This window comes from Choloepus didactylus, chromosome 2, assembly GCF_015220235.1.
Source record: "Choloepus didactylus isolate mChoDid1 chromosome 2, mChoDid1.pri, whole genome shotgun sequence".
Taxonomy (NCBI): Eukaryota; Metazoa; Chordata; class Mammalia; order Pilosa; family Megalonychidae; genus Choloepus; species Choloepus didactylus.
Window position 1 is genome coordinate 6,687,036 of NC_051308.1, and position 18,414 is coordinate 6,705,449.

An 18,414-nucleotide genomic window follows, 5' to 3' on the forward strand; every position below is an offset into this window, starting at 1 on the left:
CAAAAAAAACCCAGAATGTAAGAACAACATATTTGTTTACTACTTCTCCTTAAACCATTAAGTTTGGTTCCAGAAAACCAGTAAAAGCAAGCTGTGGTAGTTTGAAGCTGTTATGTACCCCAGAAAAGCCATATTCTTTTAATCCATTCCTGTGGGTGCAGATCTGTGGTGGGTGGGACTTTTGGGTTAGGTTATTTCATTAGAGATGTGACCCAGCTGATTTGAGGTAGGTCTTAATCCTTTTACTGGAGTCCTTTATGAGAGGATAAAAGACAGAAAAAGCCCAGAGAGCTTAGGGAAAAAGCCCCTGGAGCCCGAGAAGCCAGAAGCTGAGAGCAACAAAACCCGGGGAAGAAGGACCAGCAGACGCCAGCCATGTGCCTTTTCATGTGACAGAGGGTCCCTAATGCTGGCAGCGTTTCTTCAGAGAAGGTATCATCCTGTTGATGCCTTAATATGGACATGTCCATGGCCTTAGAACTGTAAATTTGTAAGCTAATAAATCCCCATTGTAAAAGCCAACCCATTTCTGGTATACTGCATTTCAGCAATTTTAGCAAACCACAACACAAGCTTTTTTTAATTTCCTAGTATAGGCTACTATTTATTAAGGGGGCACTGTGCTTTATATATATATATAATATCATTTAGTCTCCACAGCATTCTTTTGAGATAGGTATTATTTTTAAAACATTTTATATTATTACTCCTAACTGTACATGTATACATGTTCCCTCCCCACCTCTCTCTGTGCCAAGGTAATCCAACTTTTCTTCCACAGTCCCCTTGCATTTATTTATAAATTCCTGTGTATATGTTTCTGTGTACATGTGTGTATATTAAATATGCATATATACATACTTTAAAATTTTTTTTCCGTTTGTTTTCATATTAAACCCACATTTTTTCTTTGCCTTTCTTTTAATTCAACAATTACAACTGATAAGGAAATTATTAGTATTCCCACTTTATAGATGAGAAAATGAAGGCTCATAAATTTTAAGTGATTTGCCTAAGGTCACAGACTAATAAATGGTAGAGGTAGGATTTGAACCTATGGTTGCCTTCCTTCTAAAGCACATAACACGAGACTAATCCCCATCAATGAGCACAAAAGGAAAAACAAAAACAAAAATGGAATGCACACACAAACAAAAACAGTTTCTCTTGTGTCCCTTAAATTTGGGTTAAATTTCTCCTGAGAGATGTGGCCTCTCTCTCTCTCTAAGCCCACTCGTCAGGTGAACTCACTGCTCTTCCCCCTACGTGGGACGTGACTCTCAGGGGTATAAATCTCCCTGGCAACATGGGACATGACTCCTGGGGATGTGCCTGGACCTGGCATCATAGGACTGAGAAGGTCTTCTTGACTGAAAGGGGGAAAAGAAATGAAACAAATAAAGCTTCAGTGGCTGAGAGATTTCAAATGGAGTCAAGAGGTCATTCTGGAGGGTATTCTTTTGCATTATATAGATATCCCTTTTTAGTTTTAAGTATATTTGAAGAGCTAGAAGGAAATACCTGAAACTGTTGAATTGCAACCCAGTCCTTGATTCTTGAAGATATATGATTATCTGTGTAGATATATGATTTCTACACAGATATATGATAACTGTGTATTGTGACTGTGAAAACCTTATGGCTCATACTCCCTTTATCCAGTGTATGGAAAGATGAGTAGAAAAAATGGAGACAAAAATTAAATGAATAATAGGGGGTTATGGGAGGGATGGGATGTTTGGGCTGTTCTTTTTTTACTTTTATTTTTATTCTTATTTTTATTTTTATTCTTATTCTTATTTTGTTTTGGGGTAATGAAAATATTCAAAAATTGATTGTGGTGATGAATGCCCAACTATATGATGGTACTATGAACAACTGTATACTGCAGATGATTGTACGGTATGTGAATACAGCTCAATAAAACTGAATTAAAAAAAATTTTTCTCCTGAGAAAAGAAAAATTCTCATTACCTTGTTTGTAAAAAACCTTAACTCACTCATGTAAACACACATTTAAAAATCACCATTAATTCTGTGCTGTATGCTCAGCAGGTATCTTCCTGATGTGACCAGATCAGGATCTGTACCTCCAATGGGGAGACATTTTTTTATCAACAGTTCATAACAATCAATACCTCTACAGCCACAAGGAAAAATACCACTTGAGATGATGCCATCAACCCACTCACCTAGACAAGCACAGAATTATATTGGTCGGATTACTCAAATGTAGCCTTCTCCTGAGGTTCACTCTAGCCATGCGTCTAAAACTGGGCTCCACTCTCAACACTTCCTGTCCTCCTTCCCTCCTTAGCACGTCTCTCACTTCAGGCATTTTGCTTATTTATCTTTTTATTTTTCTCTTTCCCCCATAGAGGGTAAGCTCCGTAAGGTCAGGGATTTCTTTATCTGTAGACCAGTGGCAGACACATAGTTGGTGCTACATAAATATTCAAAGCCAGTGCTAAATAAATATTTATTGAAGGAATAGTTCAAATACCTGCAAAGCCAATAATAGCAATCTGCTTAGGCAAAGCAGATTCATCTGGTGCAAAGGCATGCTGTTCTCTCTGCCTTCATCTCACCACTCTCCTCCTCCTCCTACGTCGAGCAGGGGGCAGCCTGAATCAGGCACATAGGCCATGATCCTTCATCATAAGATACAGATCCACCTACAACCAAATCGTTCCCATTTGCCAATTAGGATGTTTAACTCATGCTTTCATTTAATTGCTTGCAAGTAAACTTTTACGTAAAAAATCAAAATAGGAGGCAGAATACTCTGGAGAGTGGGATGCAGAGAAAGAAAAAGAAAGCCTCAACATATCAGGAAAGTGCCTTCCACCACATATGCCAGGACCGATCCAGTGCCTGTATAATTAATGCATCGCGATTGGTATCATACTCTTTTGTCAAAACTAATTTATGCTTCATAAAAAGAGCAAAGACTCAGAGCCACTTCAGTTCTCCACGCTCCAAGAATTTCTAAGAACATGGTCTCAAGTGGAGATGAGGGAGTCACGTGTGCCTTGGGTTTGATGGCTACTTAGACTGGATCTCGACAACTGTCATGTGCAAAGCCAAACTTCACTCTTCATGTTCCAGAAACAAACAGAAAGCACATGGCTTTTCAGAATCACGTAGACTTTATGGCATGGTCAGCACTGAGGAAAGGATGTTCTTCACTTTTTGCCAAATCCACAGTGGAAACAAATGCTGAATCACATTAGATCCAAGTGGGACAGGGAAAAAGAAGAAGCTATTCCTTACATTTTGTAGCCTCAATTCATTTCAAAAATATTTAATGAGTGTCTTTTACATGCCAGGCACTATGACAGGACGTGACCTTAAGAGCTGATGGTCTGATAGGAAACTAATAACAAACAAACAAACAAAACACAAGTTAAGATCACAGACGCTAGTTAAGTTGCAGATGGACTGATGTAAAACTACCAGGACCCTTACTAAGATACCTAGGTCTGCCTATTGAGCTATGAGTGGAATTGACATGTATTACTTACAAAATACACTGTCAGTATGAAACCTTCCAGGCTCTCTGTCCATCTGCCATGGGGACAGGGAACAGGAGATACTAGGTCCTGGAATCAAGAGAAATGGAGGAAATTCCCCAGCCAGCCCGTTTGCATGTAGATGATCCAGAAATAAACTGCAGCAGCTTTGGAGTTGTTTGTTACGACATCATAACCTTAGCCTATCCTGACTGGTACACCCAATAACCACAAGTCAAAATGAAAAGAAAATTAAGAAGCATATACAATAAGGTACTCAGAGCAACAATTACGGTGACATTTAATTGCCCCAGAATTTCTAGTTTAAAAAAATTAATGGCTCTAACACTTTAGAGGAAGAAGAAGACTATTTGCTCAACTATTTTAGGGCAAAAGGAGATCGTCTTTGATTCAAAGGACTTTGGTTATTTCTCAGAAACCACCTATACAGTGTATCTATTATAAGCCTTTCCTCTCTACTCGATTCTGGTGGAATAAAAGAGAATAGTATTCCATACCTACATGTGACTCCCCCTTTGAAGACGAAGGAAAAAGGGAAAGAAAGAAAAACTTCAGAAAGTAAAAATGATATACTGACCTTCTGCACTGTAGTGGTCAGATCCAAACAAAGTTGAATGATTTTGTTCTTTGTTACTGAGAAATCAGTGATCCCTGTAAATGGAGTCCTAGAAAATAACAATAATTCTCTTAAAAAAGAAAAAAGGAAATACATTGGAATCCCACACTGTACATTGACAAGCATGGCTATAGGACAGGCTAATTTAAATTATTTGTTACATAAATGCTTCCTCTCAAGTAACACATAAAATAGGAATCTGAATCAAAAAGACACAGAGTCCAGATAAAAACACATCCCAAAAGAGCCAAGAAGACAATTAACATCCTGTCAGAAGTCAACTAAGAGCCTTCATACCAACCAAATAGTCATTAATGTTTAACCTCAGTAAAACACAACATTCAAAATAGTTTCATTCTTTTCTAAGATGGGGTAAATTTGTTTCTGCTATTAATCTTTTAAGTAATGTCCAAAGGGACCTGAAAATCTACCACTGGGTCCAGAATTACTGGAGAGTCCTGGGAAAGAGACATGAAAGGGATGATGGCTCATTTTCCTAAAGCAAAGTACAGGCTTATGTGCCTTTCCGGCCCTGCTTTTAGGAGAGTAAGAGGCAAATCCATGACTTACCTGTCTAGCCAAGCCAACAGGGATTTAGCAGCCCCAATGAGCTCCACCACAGACGTCAGGAACTCATTGGGGGGCTTGTGTGATGTGTTCCCATCATACGCTGGACTTTTCCGCCGGCTGCTTATGTAATTCTGCAAGTTGTGGGAAGAAGCGCGCAGTTTCAGAACCAAGTTCTTCATATTATCTGTTTCGAGGCCATAATTCTGCGGAAAATAAAAGCAAAGGGACAAATCCTGAACAATCAACAACGTCCAAACTCTCGTAATAACTCATAAAAGCCTGCTGGTCCATTGTGGGATTGAGAACATCTTCTTGACCACAAGGGGGATGCAAAATGAAACAAAATAAAGCTTCGGTGGCTCCGAGAATTTCAAATGGAGTTGAGAGGTCACTCTGGTGGACATTCTTATGTACTATACAGATAACACATTTTAGGTTTTAATGTATTGGAATAACCAGAAGTAAGTACCTGAAATTACCAAACTCCAATCCAGTAGCCTTGACTCTTGAAGACAATTGCATAACAATGTAGATGACAAGGGGTGACAGTGTGATTGTGAAAACCTTGTGGATCACACTCCCTTTATCCAGTGTATGGAGGGATGAGTAGAAAAATGGGGACAAAAACTAAATGAAAAATAGGGTGGGATGGGGGAATGATTTGGGTGTTCTTTTTTATTTTTATTTTTTATTCTTTTTCTGATTCTTTCTGGTATAAGGAAAACGTTCAAAAATAGACTGGGGTGATGAATGCACAACTATATGATGGCACTGTGAACAGCTGATTGTATACCATGGATGATCATATGGTATGTGACTATATCTCAATAAAACTGAACTTAAAAAAAAAAGTTAATAGACTTTTGTCCATTGTGGTAGAATGCCCCACCATAGATTAAATTTGTGCTTCCTTTAAAAAAAAAAAAAAAAAAAAAGCCCACCAGTCACTTTAATAACTCCTATGATGGCCACAAAATCAGACACAATTTGGCTTTCCCGTGACACTGATATTACCATTCCGGCCACACTGCCTTCTCTCAGTTCCTCCCACAGCCTGCTCCTGCCTCAGGGACATTATTCTTGCTGGTTCTTCTTCCTGAAATGCTCTTCCTACAAAGCTTGACATGGGAAATTCTTAAAATTCACATCCTGGCCCAAATGGCTCCTCCTCTATAAAGCTTTCCTGATCACTTAATACAGAGCAGAGTTTTTCACCCTTGACACTAATGGCATTGGGTGCTGGATAATTCTCTGACAGGAGCCATCCTACACATTGCAGGATGTGTAGCCGCACCCCTGCCCTCTACCTAACTCAATGCCACGAGCAACGTCCCTCCTGATGTGACAACCAAAAGTGTCTCCAGACACTGCCAGATGTTCCTTGGGGGGAGAATCATCCCTGATTGAGAACCACCAACCTCACTAACCACCCCATGAAGCCACTCTTTAGTGTATCTCCAGCTTTTAGCACCTATCTAAACCACCTAGTTTGCTGGCTGTCTCTGTCCACCAGGAGGTAAGCTCTGTGAGAAAAGAGATCTTGTTTGTGTTGCTCACTATTATATTCCTAGCACAGCAGACAATAATATATTAACGAATGGGTGACTTTCCATCAGATGACAAAAACTTACAAAGAAACAGAGCAGCACAGATTAAATGGTGATCCATTCGAAATGTAATTTACATCTCCTGACCTTCTAGCCTTGTATTCTTTTGGAAAAAAATTAACTTACTTGGGTGCTTAAAAAGATAAATTTCACATGGTCATATTTCCCTAGACTCTCAGGAAACGACACATAAATCTGAGATGACTTTTGGAAGCAGTGAAGGGGTGATGAAATGTCATATACATGTCCTGAGCTTTTTTTTTAATGACACGTGAAGACATTTCTAAGATACATTACACTGTCTCAATAGCATCCCAAAGCAAGAATTTGGTATGTTTAAAAATTGGGAATAATATAATGACTATCATTATTGAACACTTACTCTACTCCAGGACCTGAGCTAAGTGCTTGACATGCATTATCCCAGGTAAATCTCCTGTTAAGTTGGAAATGTTACTATCTCTCCCTTACAGGTGAGGTAACTGCGGCTCAGAAACACTAATTCTCCAAGGTCATGCAGCTAAAAAGTGGAAGAGCTAGGATCCTACTTGTGCCAGTTTGAATGTATTATGTCCTCCAAAACGCCATTATCTTTGATGCAATCTTGTGTGGGCAGATGTATCAGTGTTGATTAGATGGTAATTCTTTGATTGAGTGTTTCCATGGAGATGCGCCCCATCCAACTGTGGGTGATGACTCTGGCTGGATAATTTCCATGGAGGTGTGGCCTTGCCCATTCAGCATGGGCCTTGATTAGTTTACTGGATCACTATTTAAGCTCAGACAGAAGGAGTGAGTTTTTGCTACAGCCAAGAGGGACACTTTGAAGAATGCACAGAAGCTGAAAGAGTAGCTACAGATGAGAGACAGTTTTAAAGATGGCCATTGAAAGCAAACTCTTGCTCTGGAGAAGCTAAGAGAGAACAAACACCCCAAGAGCAACTAAGAGTGACATTTTTGAGGAACTGCAGCCTAGAGAGGAACGTCCTGGGAGAAAGCCATTTTGAAACAAGAACTCTGGGGCAGACACCAGCCAGGTGCCTTCCCAGCTAGCAGAGGTTTTCCAGACACCATTGGCCATCCTCCAGCGAAGGTACCTGATTGCTAATGTGTTACCTTGGACACTTTATGGCCTTAAGACTGTAACTGTGTAACCAAATAAACCCCCTTTATAAAAGCCAATCCATCTCTGGTGTTTTGCATTCCGGCAGCATTAGCAAACTAGAACACTACTCAAAGCAATCTGCATCTAGAGCACAGGCATTTGGTCATTTTGCTCTAGCCTCTTCCTTGCACATACCCTGCCCAATAAAGGGCAAAGGGAGAAAGGAAAAAACATGAAGGACATAGATAGGAACTGGCTAGTGATCCCGGATCTAGCACAAACTAGCAAGTTGTCAAATCTTCAAAAAGCTACTTACCTTCCTAACATTCTATCGTGGCCCCCTGCAACCCCTCTATGTGCTGGACACGCCTGTCCTCCCTCCTCTGACAGACAAGCCTGTGAGGGCCCCTCCAGCTCTGAGCCTTCCCCTTTCTTCCTCCAATATCTGGCCTGTGCCCTTCAGCCTCCTCTCCTACAGCCCCCAGCTCCACGCCAGGGAGAGGTGAGCCACGTTTCAAAATCAAGACGTAAACAGCATAAATACAGTAGGGGTTTGCAAGAACTTTTTTTGGCAAGATGAACAAGGGTCAGTTAATAATACAACAACAAAAGACTCTGACCCCACTGGTTTAAAATAATTAAAACCCTAATGAAAACAATTCTAACTTCAAGTAGGTTTTATTTACATTTTAAATTTATATTGCTTCTGAGTAAAACAAAAACTAATTTCAAAAAGAATTAGATAAAAATGAGGAAAGGAGTTAAGCACAAATAAATTAAAGAAAAAAAAAATTTTCCCATATCCACTAACTGAGGCTTTCATAAGCTTTTTACAAAACTGCAAAACCATTATATAAATGAGTGTTCTGTACTAACAGTAACTTTCTATCCAAATCTTATAAACATTCACTTCTTACTGTCATTTTCTAAAGACTAAAACATGATATTGTTCTTTAACAAAGAAGACAAAAAATAAAAAGACGGATTCTCATCATGGCTTTTTCAATTCAGAGAATCAAAGACTCACAATTCAATGAATAAAGAGCCCACATGACTCAACTTGTTTTTAAGGACTTGTGTCTGATTAATGGGAAATGTCTCCTCTTTTGGTCTATTACTCAGTCTGCCAATTTTATAACAAGTGTTTTGAGCTAAAAGCTGGAAAGTCAGCTTTCTATAATCAATGCCAAGTAAATTCTTGCAACTTTTATTACTATACACAACAATTACTTCTGAACTCAAAGAGGATTAAATGACTTTGTTGTTGTGAGAAATTTTTAAACCTTAATCTGCTATAAACCTGCCACTTTTAATGTTAAAATAAAAGGGGAGAGGAAGTCAACTGGCCTAGCCTAACAGTGGGGTGTGGAAGTCTGTGCTATCCACTATCCATGAGGAGCGAGGGCAAGGAAGGGGCTGGATAAAGCTTCCATGCAGGAGGGAGCAGACAGTTGGGAGTAATATTATAATCTGTCACATTCTTGAAGCCTTCTTTGACACCCCCCCACCCTCCCACCCATCATGATCTCTTCATTAGTCTTCCTATTACACCTACTGTCTATGCCACTCACAATTTGCTGCTTAATTTTATAGGGCTTTTGTTATTCTCTGGTTTGTGTACATTTTATCTTCCCGTTCGGCTTGAGGATAGGGACTGCCAATTATTTTTCTCCTAATTCTTTTAGCACAGTGCTAAAAGCATCCTAGTTCCTCAATATAATTAACTAAAGGGTTGACAGAAGCTATGTGATGAAATCATCAGCCACATCAATTTTCATCTGGAAGCCTATGATCCTTGAGGAGCTTAGGAGCTGTGCCGGTTTGAAACTGTTATGGAACCCAGAAGAGCCGTGATCTTTTAATTCAGTCTTGTTGAGTGCAACTTTTTGATTGAGTGTTTCCATGGAGATGTGACTCACCCAACTGTGAGCGAGACTTTTGATTAAATTATTTCCATGGAGATGTGGACCCCGCCCATTCAGGCTGGGTCTTGATTAGTTCACTGGACTCCTTAAGAGAGCTCAAGAGCTGACACAGACGCTGACACTTGGAGAGGCTTTGATATGCAGACAGAAAGACGTTTGGACATGCTAACCTAAGAGAGGAAGCCCAGAGTTTGACCTGGAGAAGCTAAAAGAGGACCCCCCAGATGCTTGGAGAGAAATGCACTGGGAGAATAAGCAAGAATGCACAGAGGCTGAGAGACACATTTTGGAGAAAGTCATTTTGAAACGCAACCCGGGAGCAAAGGACCAGCAGATGCCAGCCACATGCCTTCCCAGCTGACAGAGGTGTTCTGGACGCCATTGGCCTTTCTTCAGTGAAGGTATCCTCTTGTTGATACCTTAGTTTGGACACTTTTATGGCCTTGGGACTTTAAATTTGTAGCCTAATAAACTCCCTTTATAAAGGCTGATCCATTTCTGATTCTGCATAACGACAGCTTTAGCAAACCAGAATAGGAGCCATTTTGCCTATTATTACTTAACACATATAGGAAGCTACTCCCTTTTAAAGCTGTTTCAAAGAAAAGTTCTGAAAAGAAAAAAACAAGGCTCATTTATTCATTCAACAAATATTTGTTATGTGCCTATAGATGTGCACCTCCTTCACAGAACTTAAGTTCAGCAGACACAAATGCCACCTAGGGTGTTTTCTGGACATTATAGAGAAAAGATTTTGGTTTGAACTCAATTTTTGAAAAGCGATGTGGTGGGAGGAATATCAGGGACTATCCATAACATTCGTATGGACAGTCACTTTATATTTAACCACTAGGTAGTAACATCATGGTGTCATTTAGACATAATACACTCAGATTCTGCACTGGCCAGAAAAATCTGGTCAATTATTAACAGCAGCTGTTAGGCAAAGGAAATATCTGGTCCATGGGGAAATTGAGCCAAACATTTTTGCTATCAGATGCTACATTTTTAAAAAATGGTAATAAAATAAAATAAAAGGGGAGGGTAGCTTCTTAACTGATTCTCTCCATTTTCTACCCAAGTTACCCTGATTCTTTTTTTTCTCCCCAGAACAAACCATGTGACTGGAAGGATGGACAGATTTAGCTACAAGAGAGACTAATTTTTTATAGGAAGGAAGGAAAGAAGAAGGAAAGCAAGGAAGGAAATTCTCTCCATTTCAACCCCATTCCACAATAAGGAGAGGACTATATTAACGCAAAAGAACCTCTATGGTACAAAAATGTAGTCAGGAAAAGATTATTGACTTAAGGACCTCACAATGAAAGACAGAAAATGAATAATTTCTCAGACTGGATTTGATTATTTTCACTAGCTTTTTTTTTAAGACCTGTCTCCTTCAGAAATTACTTTAAGATAAGGAACCAAGAAGATACAAACTAAGCCAACAAATGAAATAACCCTCTGAAATCTACATCCATGCTAAAAGCCTTCCACTATGATCTCACCTCATTACAGGTTACCCATCAGGGATCATTTCCTGGTCTGGCTAGAGAAAAGACATACTAGCCCGAAGAAAAGGTAAGGGGCCAATTCTCACTCTTTCGGTACCTTAAAATTACACACATTTTAGCTAGCGATAAATCTTATACAACTTCTCCTCCACTTTCTTTCCCATTTCCCACTAGCTCTGTTCATGATCTAACAAAAGGAACCAAGGGCTGTCAGAGACACACAATAAAAACCACCTTATTGACTTGGGCCAATTAAGTTACAACCATCAAAGTTTTCCTAAAGGTATTTGGTAAGATCATAGCAAGATCGAATCAAATACAAACTGCAGAGACTCCTGTTCTTTCATATAAATTTTCCCCCATAGAAAAGTAGAAAAGGATAACAGTTTTCTTTAATGATTTCTATAGCTGAATGAATAACAATTTCAGTGGCATAGGAGTGCACATAAGAACTCTGGACAGGCAGATAAATTACAGGTATTCAACTCAATCCACATAGCATCACTTAACACATGTACTGATTCCAACCTTGTTCACTTTCCCAACCTATTTCAACTTTAAAAACACAAATGCCTAGGTCTTCAAGAAACTCAGCCTCCCTGGATTTGGCAGAGAACCCAGATTACAACCATCCTTTGTTACTCTCAATTACACCCTCTAAACAAGCACTGTCCAATAGAACTTTCTGCAAAGATGAAATGTCCTCTCTCTGTGTTATCCAATATAGAAGCCACTAACGAGCATGGCTACCGAGCATTTGAAATGTGGCTGAAGAACTGAATTTTATTTAATTTTAAGTAATTTAAATAGCCACATGTGGCTCGTAGCCATCCTCCTGGGAAAGAGCAGCTCTAGAGTCTGGCCTGGTTACCCTTTTCCCCAGACAGAAGGTGAACAGTTAAGCTTGGATTCTGAATTCAATCCTCCAAGGGGTTCTGGTTCTGCCTCATAAGATAAGTCACTTTCCTAGGCCCCTCAAGCCAGCCACAAAAGGCACGTTCTCTCTTTGCTCTCTACCCATGACCAGCTATGTATAAAGATCCATCAGCTCACCCGTTTTAGAATCTTAATCAACAGCTGTTCCTGTTTTATGCCCTTATCCATTCCATCCGCCCATCTCATTGCTCCAAACCTTGCTAGTGGTTTCATTGCTTCCTCCTTTCTTTATTTCCAATTCTATTAATTTCCTGTCCATCATAAAATCAAATCCACTAAACTAAGCCTACATAAATATCCTGTAAAGCTTCTTTATAACACCAGGGGCCAACTGCAAATATACATTAACTGCCCAGGGGATGCGTTGTTTGAGGCAAAAAATTATCACCAATTTATGTACTGAAAGATCTATATGGTGTAGACAGATTCAACAGATAGTCAATCTAATATGTGTTAAAATAAGAAAATTTAAAAAGGAGATTACATGGAGACCGAAGATACATTAGTAAAACTTGACCAAAAAAAAAAAACTTCCCCCAACCCAAGAGGTTCTTTTCCTTTGACCGTCCCTTCCAGGGCTCCCCCTGGCCAATGTACTCCCTGGCTTCTCCACCCACACAAAACATGTCCAAAATGAGACTGAGGTCAAAACTTTGTCTACAAAGGAAATTAGAAGGAAATTGTAGGAGATAAAACACAGCTTCAGGTTCTGGCATTTGTTCAGCTTTGTTCATTTTAGTTTAGTATTTTAACAGGTAGGGAAGGGGAAAGAACAGAGTGCCCAGGAAAGCTGCCATGTCCACCATCCCACGAATGTCCCCAGCATGTATCTGCTCAGCCCCCTCCTCCCCTCTCCTATTGTGGATTCCAGTGGAATTGACCTGTCCTCAAAGCATTACCACAAAACAAGAGACCAGTCAAACTTAGCATCCAGCAGAAAAGAATGAAAAGTGATGTTCCCAAAGAGTATAATAGAAGTCAATTCAAAAACATTTTACTGTAAAAAAAAACAACAAAACAAAACAATTTTAATAACAAACAGGAAGCTGAGATCCCTTCTGGGCACTGCAAAACACTCACGCATTAGAATGTGGCCTGGTCTAAGGTAAGTGTTACTGTACAGATGGAGAAAACAGACACCCCATTTCCCCTGGGGTCACAAAGTGAGTAGAATGTAGCAGAGGCAGGAGGAGAATTCAAAAATCCTGCCTTCCAGGCGAATGCTCAGACCACTTGGCCGGAGAGGCTCCCTTGTGGCAGCTCATTCATCAACCACAAATAAATTCCCCATTACTCTCCTAAACAAGAACAATGCATCTCAGAGCAGAAGACAGGGCTCTGTCCATTTTAAGAAGAAGAATACACACAGCGCAGCAAGTGTTATATAATCAATGGAACACAACCAGCAAGGGCAGGATAATCGGGTGCACATTCTTTCCCACCATTCTCAGTGATGTAATTGTATATACCCCTGGCTCGGGCTCACCACATTACTAAGCCAGCTTGAATGCCGCTAGGTTGGTCCAAATCCTGACATTTAAGTAAACGGCATCCTCACTATGGCACCAGGGCAGGCAGACTTGAATACCATTGTATGCCAACCAGTTGATAAACAAAATGCCCTTCCTGGAGTTTTTAGCCCACACCCAAGGGAGTTACCTAAGGGGCCCCCAGGTGTAACGCAAGGGTCAGGATGGCAAGATTTAACTCGCTCAGGTTAAAGCTACCTGCAAAACGTAACGAACTTCACATCTTTTTTCCCAAACTAGCTATCATTTCCTAGGCTGATTACTTCAAGCCCAAACAGCTGTTTAAATATCACAAACATCTGTTAAACTCAAATGCCTTATATAGTAACAAAAACAGACATGAAAATCAGAACAGATTTCTCATTTCTATTTAGAAAAGTAACTTTCATCCTGGACTATCGCTACCTTTCTGCTCCTTAAGAAAGATAAGAAAACAAGACAAATACAGCCTTTTTCTGTAAAAGACAAACTTTTCTGTAAAGGGCAAGATAGCAAATATTTTAGGCTTTGGGAGACCACACAGTCTCTGTCGCAACTACCCAACTTTGCTGTTGCAGCACAAAAGCAGCCAGAAACAACACAGAAATAAAAAGGCAAGGCTGTGTTCTGATAAAACTTTATTTACAAAGCCAGAGAGTGGGCCAGCTCGACTCCCAGACCATAGTTTGCCAACACTTAATCTAGAAAATGATTTCTTTTCTCCTGTTCTTACGTTAGCTTTGGCTCACATTTCACATCAATGGATAATTTTTTTTTTATTGCTGACAAGCTAAGACTGCACAACAATGAGGATCTAAGAGAATAAAGCTTTAAAGAACATCATCAACGTAGAGATTGCCTTTTTCTTAACTAACCAGTGCACAGAGAAGGTCAACAGCCTCCAATACGAGCTCCTGGTGTCCGATTCGTGTGACGCCCAGCTCTTCCAGATCCTGATGGGAAATCTGCAGTAGCTGTTCCCCATTGATCTTCTCCCGCTCAAACTTGTGGACATACTGCTGGAGACAATCATCTAACCCTAGCAGAAAAAAGAAAAAAAAAAAGTTATCATTCTGTTTCTTTACTCAAAAAGTGGTCCACATTTAAATCGATCTCAGCAATCTCTAATTATGCCGCTGCAATTTATTGTCTATATAATGTATACGTCACCTGATGGACACCTTTTGCATGATACCTTATCTCGGCAGGTTTTAATGTGTATTCCACCTGAATGACACATTTTGAGTGACATGTTAACTCAAACAGATTTACCTTAAAATTCTCAGATGGATCCAGCACAATTTTATGGCAGTTACCTTCTCATGCCCTTTCAACTAAAGGAATAAACACACTAACCCCCTGCTGATTCACAATGCTAGTTATCTACATTAGACCTGTTCTTTGTTTGCTAAGCAGCCCTCTTTTGGGACACCATCCCTCTCCCATCCCATCTGGTCCCAGTGGGTTAGCCAACCAAGATGCTTTGCCACAGCTCTTGGCATTGTATCTGCTAGGCAGCTACAGGCTCAGGGATGGCCAGAGAACTCAGGCAGAACCAGTCAAAATCTTTCCTGACATTTGATACATGTACACAAGAAGACAGAGACTCTTTATTTGTCTTTAACTGGAAGCCATAAGAATACAACCTTGAGGGGGCTGACAGTCAATTTTCTGATCAATTGTCCAAAAATAAGCCCAGAAAACACTTGGAAGCAGGGGGTGTACATGAGAGAGAGAGCAAGAAAAAAAATGCCCTGATAATATCTGATACATTCCAGATCTAACCCTGCTTAAAAATACTTCTACCCCTAGAATTTTTCACTTAAATTGAAATAAATTCTCTTTTTAACTTAAGCTTGACAATGTTGAATTTCTGTCCCTTGCAACTGAAAAAGTTCTGATGAATACAGGATCTGAGGGAAAAGGCACCAGCGGTGATAAAAGAAAAAGGCAATATTGAATAGGTTAGTCTATGGGACGTTTTCCAGGTCAAATACTATTGAAAACAGTCTTGTCTTTTAATGCGCTTATTATATAATGATTAAAATAGGTATAATGATTAAAATAGGTACAGTCAGATAGAACTTGGGAATCTTTATTCCTATACATAGAACCCCCTGGTCAACTTGTTTTAATGGTTTTACTGGAATGAAGTTGGATCCTGAATCAAGTGAACTACTCAAGTATAATAATTAAAGCCACCTCGGAGTTTTAAAAGACTAGGTTCATATAAGTTCAATCTCGAAGGATGAAAACTCAATTTCACTAGAACAAAGTATGTCTGGAGGCATGCTACTGCTACATGCACACAACTTCATTTAACCTCCACAACAGCTGTGTTACATGGGAATTTCTCTGCGCTACAAAATAAACACACAAGGTCCAGCACTTCCTTCTGGCAATACTGAAGTCCATGGATCTTAAAATCAGATGTGCTGGGATGTCTACGTATCTCTGCCCCACAAACTTTCACCCTTCACCTCCTGATTAGATACAAGAAAAGGAGTAATGAAAGGCATTTAGTGGGTTGAATTAAGTACACCAACAAACATGTGTTCTTAATCTGAATATGCATTCCTGTGGGTGTGAACCATTGTAACTAGGATCTTTTGACAATGTTATTTTTAGTTAAGGTGTTGCCAACTGAAACATGATTGGCCTTAATCCAGATTCCTGGAGGTCTATTAAAGAGAACCCAGAAGTCACAGAAGCCAGAAAGGAAAGGACATCACCAGGTGAGAGGAGGCAGAAACACAAACCTAGGAACCCCAAGAACCAAAGGCAGCCAGCAGCAGATCGCTACAGATTTCCAGGAGAAAGCAAGTCTCACCAAAATCTTGATTTTGGACTTCTAGCCTCAAAATTGTGAGCTAATAAATGCTTGCTGGTTAAGCCAGACTGATTTTCTGAGAACCATTTGGGGTTCCCAATTTTAGAAAAGGAGGTAAAAGAAAAATGGATTCCATGGTAACCACTTGGAGCCAATCCATTCTCCTCAAAGAGATATCTGCCCTGCAGAGGGACTCAGTCACACAGCAGGCAAATTGGGGACAGTGAGATGGGCCCAAGTGGCTTCCACGGCCTGGGTCAGGTGGAGGCTCAGTGAGCAGGTGGATACTGAGACAGAGACCCCACCAGGATGCAGAGGACGTGTTTTAGCATCTGCCCATCCAGAATGCTCTGTGGTGCAGGCAACAGTGCAGCAGGCAATGGCGACGAGGGCCAAATGCCAACAAGCGCCCCCTGACGACACTCTCCCCAATTTACAGATGAAGTTGTTGAGACTCATGGAGTTTACATCATCTGTCCACAGTCACACAGTTGATAAGATGCCAAGAGAAGGATTTTTTATAGTCATTTTATTCAAATTGATACAGAAGAAAAAAGAGCTTGAATTCAAATCCAGATCTGTTTGACACAAGCCTTGCTTGCTCTCTTGCACTCTACCTGGCAAAGTGGGGTTAAAAAATTCCTGTTCAGGCACCTTGCTAAATAAGCAGTCAGGTCTAATTACAAAACAGTTATTAAAACAGTTAATCACAGAATCTTAGAGGTACTTAGGAGGTACTTTAGGGCTCATGGAGTTTAAAACAAAAAAAGGAGGGAACTATAGGCAAAGCAGTAATTATTGTGAATTTTACCTTAATCACTCAGCCAGTTCTGAGCCAGATCTAACTAGACTAGACCCTGCATTCTCCTCTCATGCAGAATGTTCTCTTTCCCTCCTTACTTTAAAGCTTTAATAAGAATTTTTGTTTTAATTTGTCATGAAAGTCTAGCACAATTGCATTACACATGTAGACCTAAAAACATTTTATTTCATATTCATCCGCGTGTGATAAACTCTTTCTTAAACAAAATAAACAAGATCCAGTGACCAGTAGAATTGAAATTCATGTCTATTGTGCCAAGCAGTTCATTGCTCAAAATACAAGCACAAAAAAAAACACAAAAAACCTGTGAGACTCAGTAAAGTTTTCCGTGAAAAATTAATTAGTCCATGAAAATTAAAGTGAAGAAATTGTGTACAACGGATGTTCTTCAACCTTCACCCCTGAATGATAAGCAGAGAGAAAGATGAGACTTGATGTCTCCTCTAATTAACTGAAGACACAGGATTTCAAAAGTAACTCAAAAGCATAAATGAAATGTTTGGGAGATAGAGAAGTTTGAAATGGGAAGTGTGGTGAGAGTTCCAGGGAAGGAGAAGAAGACAGAAGAACATTTCCTTGAGAAATGAGCCAGAATCTTCTTGAAGATTCCAGCAGAGTATAAACAATCAAACCTCAAATAACCAAAATTTCCCCAAGATGTAGGAAAATTATCAAGTAGAAACATCATATTGCTACTTATGAAAAGCAGAATCTCTAGTGGCTTAAAGACCTTTCCCTCGAGGTACACACATACTGAGTATGCTAAGTTTTAAATAGTATTGCCCTCAGTGTTCTATTATTCCAACATATAATGGCCTATTGTTCAGTTATCCTATTGTTTAGAACACAATTAAACACTTACAAACAGCTAAATTAAACTAATATGTGGTCCCACAAAGAGGGGGAAATGCTCAGTTTCAAGTAAATTGGCCTAGTAAGTTTTGAATTTGTAATCAACCACACTCTTTTACTTATTTGTCAAATTTACTAGCACCTATTTGCCAGGTCCTTACTGCAAGGAACTTATAAGAAGTCCAGCTGGACTGAGAGCAGCACAGAATTCAATTAAATTAAGGGCATTTTAATTTACACAAATTAAATTAAACACATAATTAAATGTAAAAAGATGTATGAAGGAAAAGAAGGGGCCCCCATAGAATGGGAACCACAGAAAGAGGACTCAAGACTACCTCCACCATCACAAAATCTGGCTGTAAATAATCCTAAACTGCCAAAGAAATCTTGAATGAAAAACAACAGCAACAAGAACTCACACTCCAGATATGCAACCTGATGGTGCAGTGGTTAGAGTAATGTCTCTGGAGCCAGACTGCCAGGGTTCAAATCCCAGCCCCACTTCTTTTCAGGTGAGTAACCTGGGGCAAGTCAGTTTCCTCATTTGTAAAATGGGGGTAATACTGCTTCCTACTACATGGGACTGAAGTGA

The 18,414-nt window shown here is 39.7% G+C and overlaps 1 protein-coding gene across 3 annotated transcripts in view; it reads right to left on the bottom strand.

Annotated features, from left to right (window-relative positions):
• CNKSR3 (CNKSR family member 3) overlaps window positions 1-18,414 on the bottom strand; it is a 108,111-nt gene that overhangs the window by 25,303 nt on the left and 64,394 nt on the right. For all 3 annotated transcript variants that reach the window (XM_037819873.1, XM_037819866.1, XM_037819882.1), the window contains exons 2-4: window positions 14,190-14,353; window positions 4,720-4,922; window positions 4,111-4,198 (exon numbers count right to left, since the gene is read on the bottom strand). In XM_037819873.1, the coding sequence (XP_037675801.1) occupies window positions 4,111-4,198; window positions 4,720-4,922; window positions 14,190-14,353 (455 nt within the window). The remainder of the gene's footprint in view (window positions 1-4,110; window positions 4,199-4,719; window positions 4,923-14,189; window positions 14,354-18,414) is intronic.